At 55.4% G+C, this 5,074-nt stretch overlaps 1 protein-coding gene and 1 long non-coding RNA gene across 2 annotated transcripts; both read right to left on the bottom strand.

Moving 5' to 3' along the window:
* Nucleotides 1-1,716, bottom strand: LOC127317887 (anthocyanidin 3-O-glucosyltransferase). The gene is made up of 2 exons (XM_051348488.2): nt 1,154-1,716; nt 1-980 (listed from the first exon to the last, which is right to left on the bottom strand). The coding sequence occupies exons 1-2, from the start codon at nt 1,644-1,646 to the stop codon at nt 97-99; spliced, it is 1,377 nt and encodes a 458-aa protein (XP_051204448.1). The 5' UTR covers nt 1,647-1,716; the 3' UTR covers nt 1-96.
* An 831-nt stretch (nt 1,717-2,547) lies between these two features.
* On the bottom strand, nt 2,548-3,343 carry LOC139834228 (uncharacterized). Its single transcript, XR_011749807.1, has 4 exons — nt 3,232-3,343; nt 3,065-3,134; nt 2,841-2,948; nt 2,548-2,723 (listed from the first exon to the last, which is right to left on the bottom strand). It is a non-coding gene; the product is annotated as an uncharacterized lncRNA (long non-coding RNA).
* Nucleotides 3,344-5,074: the final 1,731 nt, after the last annotated feature.

Raw genomic sequence — 5,074 nt, 5'->3', positions numbered from 1 at the left:
TAAGCCAACAAGGAACATTCATAAAACTTGTAAGAAATCAAAACGACCCAACTCATATGATCCATAGAAAAGCCTATTTTGTGCTAGTATAAGAGATCACACGCTACAGACTATCTTGACAAACTGATCGAAGTTCTTCCTGCAGCCGCCGTCGGGCTGGAACGCCTCGCCCACCATGGCCTGCAGCTCCTGCGCCTTGGCCCTCATCCTCTCCCCTTCCTCCCCACGGAGCAGCGTCGACACGGCGTTCGCCACGCCGCCGCGCGTCATCGGGCCGTCAAACGCCGTGCCGAAGCCCCAGACGCTGGCCACGGAGCGCGCGTTCATGGTCTGGTCGCCGAAGAAGGGGCGGCACGCCATGGGCACGCCGCTGGACACGCCCTCCAGCACGGACGCCCAGCCGGCGTGCGTGACGAAGGCGCCGACCGACGCGTGCCGCAGCACCCCGACCTGCGGCGCCCACGGCACCACCAGCCCCGCCGCGCGGTCCAGGAACCCCGCCGGGAGCAGCGGCCACGACTCCTCCCGCAGCGACCACAGGAACGGCGCGCCGCTCGCCTCCAGCCCCGCCGCGAGCTCCCGCAGCTCGTCCGGCCGCGGCGAGGCGACCGTGCCGAAGCTGACGTACGCGACGGACCGCGCCGGGTGGCGGTCGAGCCAGGCGAGGCAGCCGTGCGGGTCGGACGGTGTTTCGTCGGTGGCGGTCGACTCGGCGGCGGGGAGGAGGTGGTAGGGGCCCATGGGGAGGCAGTTGGGGAGCTCGGCGGCGAGGGCCGCGGCGAGGTCCGGCGGGTCGAGGCCCGGGAAGGTGTTGAGCGCGACGGCGGTGGCGTGCTTGGGGACGCGCTGCGCCATGCGGTGCAGGAGGAGGCTGATGACGTAGTTGAAGTCGCCGGTGACGACGCCGTCGGGGAGGTCCCGGACGCGGTAGCCGCCGAGGCCGGCGTGCGCGGTGAGCGGCTCGTCGGCTCTGCTCGCGGCTGCATGGCAGGTTGGTTATGCAGATTAATTTACAATTCAAAACGTAACAACTCCTTGCAGATTTAGGAGGGGTAGTTGACGGACAGTTGAACGCAATCTCTAACGAACAGATAACTGTACGGATAAGAGTAACGATCCCAACGGAATAGCAGAGCAGCATGCACGCACGTACCCTGATCGCCGAGGTCCTGGCGGAGCGCGTCGGTGCGGAGGTGCGCGAGGAGGGCGCAGGACGCGGCGGTCCAGACGGGCACCCACGGCGCGCCGGCGGCGGTGGCCGCCTCGGCTGCCATCCACACGAACGCGTCCCCGACGACGCAGGTCACCCTGGCGCCGCCCGCGGAGGCTTGCGCCGCCTCGAGCCCGTCCCTGATCCCGCCGGTCTCGGCCGCCGCCATGAAGAGCTCCATCCGGCGCGGCGGGGGCAGCATTGGCGCCTCCCCTGAAGAGGGCGGTAGCCCGTCCGCGACCTCCACGAAGCGCAGGTTTCCCGGGAGCGCGCCGGCTTTCCGGAGCAGCGCGACGGAGTCGGCGGTGGTGAGGAAGGAGAGGGCCGTCCCGTCCGGCGCGGCGGCGGCGAGGGCGCGCGCGAAGGAGAGCATGACGGCGGCGTGGGAGCTGAAGGGGAAGGCCACCACGGCGACGTGCGGCGGCGGCGGCGTCATCGTCGGTGCTCTGTTTTGGTGGATGGGTTTTGCGTCTGTGGTGTCGCGTCGTGTCTTGTCGTGTGGCGATGGGGTTTTTATGGCGCGCGTGGTAGATGGCTGGCGGGTAGCAACCTGGACGTTGAGGTGGAGCGCCCGCGCGCGCGGTTCGTTGCGATGGATGGCTAGCGAATGCCCCACGTGGCCACGTCGCGTGCGGCACAGGGAGGACACTTCGGCCTTAGTTGTTGGACGGTGACTGGACGCTATGGTCTGCTCTGTCTTCCGTGCACCCACCGTGGGTAGTCCGTCCATATCACAATACAAGAAAAAGCTCCATGCCATGTTTCAATGAATCAAATGATCTGAAAGCATATGAATAGGAAAAACGCACAAGAACAGTATGCACATGATGGCACATGGAATTCTACCGGACGTAGAAATTAGTTGCAAGAATCGTTTGATTGCACCACGGAAAACACGCATGAGATTTCTACACAGACTGAGTGTACACTAGTAGAAAAAGGGGCAATAGGCCCGGTCTATTTGGGCCTTCAGTCCCGGTTCCCAAACCGGGACCAATTAGGCGGGACTAAAGGGGGTACCCTTTAGTCCCGGTTCAAAGTTTAACCGGGCCTAAAGGCCTTGACACGTGGTGCGGCCAGGGAGCTCGCGGTGGAAGGCCTTTGGTCCCGGTTCGTGGTACGAACCGGGCCTAGGTTTCTCGCCGCGTGCAGAATTCCTATTCTTCCGCCAGCGAGTTTAGTACAACAGTGCGTTTCTTTGCGTGACAGAAACGAGGCGTTTCTTAACGCGCGGCGAGTTTCAGCAATGCATATATATCATTCAAGAAACCACAAAAAATCGTAATGAATATATATAGACATCGTCAACAGTACACTACATCTTCAACAGTACACGGTAATGCATGCATATTTACAATACAACATCTCCTCGACGAATATCCTCCGCCGTCACGATCTGCCGATAGTGCTCTCCACCTGGGGTAATGACCTCGGTAAGAAAGAATCCCGCGATTTCCTCTTGAATTGCTCGTATTTGATCCTCCGTTATGAGAGTGTCCCGCAGGCGTATCATCTATATATATTTAAAAAATGAGATCATTATATATATATATATATATATATATATATATATATGAATAGAACTCAATACAATAGATGGTACTAATTAAGTGAAAATTTGTTATCGTACACGAGTATGGTGTATACGGGCATCCCCACCCTTGGGACAGGCCATGTCACGAATGAAGGTGCAGACGTAGTATCCACATAAGTTATTCCCGGGTTCCTGCCTCATACACTTTACGAAAAAATAGTTCGATCAAACTAATATAGAGTTTCAATCAAGCATCGTATTGAAAGTAAATATCATATATAGAGTTTCACGAACATAGCTATATATATAGTACTACTTACAGGGTAATCTTGAAATGTAAGCTCCGGTTTCCATTTACCCGGAACAGTATTGATGAACCGTTTCCAAGCCCTGCCCGGCAATAATGAGTAAATGAGTTATTGATTAGTTGATGATATCGTCAAATTAGAACAGATGAAGATGCCAATACGAAATTGATTGAAATTACCTCTGGAGGATGGCAGCCATGTCCGCCCATTCCGCATGTTCTTTACGTTTCGAGTCCATGACATTTACGACTCCTTTGTGAAGATCAATGATTAGGAGAATAAAGTGGAATCTACACAAGCATAGCTCAATGATTACGAGAATAAAGTGGAAGCTGCACAAGCATAATGTATGTTATATATAACACTCACTTGAAGTTGTAGGCTCTTTGTTTGCTTGCTTCACTAAAAACATTACCATGTTGTCCTCTGTGTCCTTGGCGAAGTCTTTAACCGTAACTTCATGAACTGTGTCTGGGTCAATGAACCCCAGCGGTAGGAGCTTGCCTCTTTTGCATTCGAGCTTCTTCATTCTGCATAATTAAATGTATAGCGTACACAAAGAATATAGTGAGGATAATTGTTAGTGCAAATGAATGAGCGCTGAGCTACAGACTTAATTACATAAATAAATCACTTACAGGCAGTAGCAACTGATGAAGGCTTTGTCGAGGGCGTCTTGATTGAATAACTGAAACAGTTCTTCGAAGTCAAGGTTTATCTCCTCCCGTCCCCGGAAGTAATGCTCATCTCTAAGATACACCGTGAGGTAGCGATCACTTCTTCGACAGGCTCTCAGGTACCATTCATGCAACCTTCGCATCTGAGTCCCTAGACGCACGAGCTCGCCAGGTTTGACGAGATCATGTCCGTATCTATACTTGTTTACGACTTCAGCCGTTGGATAGTAATCTTCGTACTCAACTGATGCTCCCTAAGCTCTAGCCTCCCGTTCGATCATCGATGCCGTCTCTGGATCATCATAGGACTGCACGACGAAGTGGGGTATGGACTGTTTGTCCTGCTGTCCAAGTTGGGCGACTTTTTTCGCTTCTTTGCTCGCTCTAGAGGACTGTCCAAGAGAGCGGTCATAATCAGCTCTCAGCTCAGGTCTCTTCATTCTCGTCTCGGCAAAGTGCTTCACTGTATGCGGTGGAATGAACATCTTCTTCGGCGCAAGAAACGCCTTTTGCTCTTCAGTCTGCTCATGTGGTAACAACTCTGGAGTTTGTGCCCTCATCGGAGTTGATGATCTCTTCGGAGCTGTAGAAGGTGCCGCGGTTAGCTTCCTCTTTTGCTTAGGTGGAGGCGGCGGAGTCTCCTGACGACGAGGAGGAGGAGGCGGCGGAGTATTCTCACGCGGAGGAGACTGCTCATGCACATGGGAATCATCATCGCGTATAGGAGAATCATCACGCGGAGGAGACTGGGCTGGGACTGAGGGTAGCGCAGGCGGGGGCCACGGTAGGCCATGACGCCCTGGAGAGTCCGGCCGCGCCACCACAGCCGACGGCCGGCCTCGTTGAAGTTCGAAGGAGGCGGGCCGCCCTTCTCGTGCCTCGCAAGCGCCCTCTCACGCCGATTGATGAAGAAGCTTTCCCAAGTCGGGCTGTAGTCGGGATGCCACTGGGGATTCCTCCGCTGCTCTGGCGTGAGCTCGAAGTAGTAGTGGTTCGTGATGGCCATCTCGCGCGCCACACCTAGAGGGACAGGAGGGACTGGTACGCCTCCAACGCTCAGCAACCAGCCGGTCGGGACGCGGTAGCCCGGCGGGCAGGGGTAGTTCGACGCGCAAAGCGCCTCCGCCTCCCGGAGGGTTAGAGATACGATGGAAGCCATGGGACAGAGTTCTTGAGGTTTGCAGATATATATGAGTCTAGATGTGATATGTAAATGGAGGCCAAGCCTACATATATATAGTGAAAAAATGGCGGGAGGACGGAGGCGGGAAGCAGTGGAAAGCGCGGGAAGAAAAATAGGCGGGAACGCAGTGGCGCCGAAAACATTAGTCCCGGCTGGTGAGTA

Source organism: Lolium perenne, chromosome 7, assembly GCF_019359855.2.
Source record: "Lolium perenne isolate Kyuss_39 chromosome 7, Kyuss_2.0, whole genome shotgun sequence".
NCBI classification, from domain to species: Eukaryota; Viridiplantae; Streptophyta; class Magnoliopsida; order Poales; family Poaceae; genus Lolium; species Lolium perenne.
This window is presented reverse-complemented; position numbering and strand designations above follow the sequence as displayed.

Bases quoted from the DNA above. Each gene is read 5' to 3' on its own strand.
- LOC127317887 (XM_051348488.2), bottom strand. From the start codon at position 1,646: ATGACGCCGCCGCCGCCGCACGTCGCCGTGGTGGCCTTCCCCTTCAGC. The intron at 981-1,153 runs GTACGTGCGTGC...CCTGCCATGCAG, and splicing joins CCAGGACCTCGGCGATCAGG to CCGCGAGCAGAGCCGACGAG.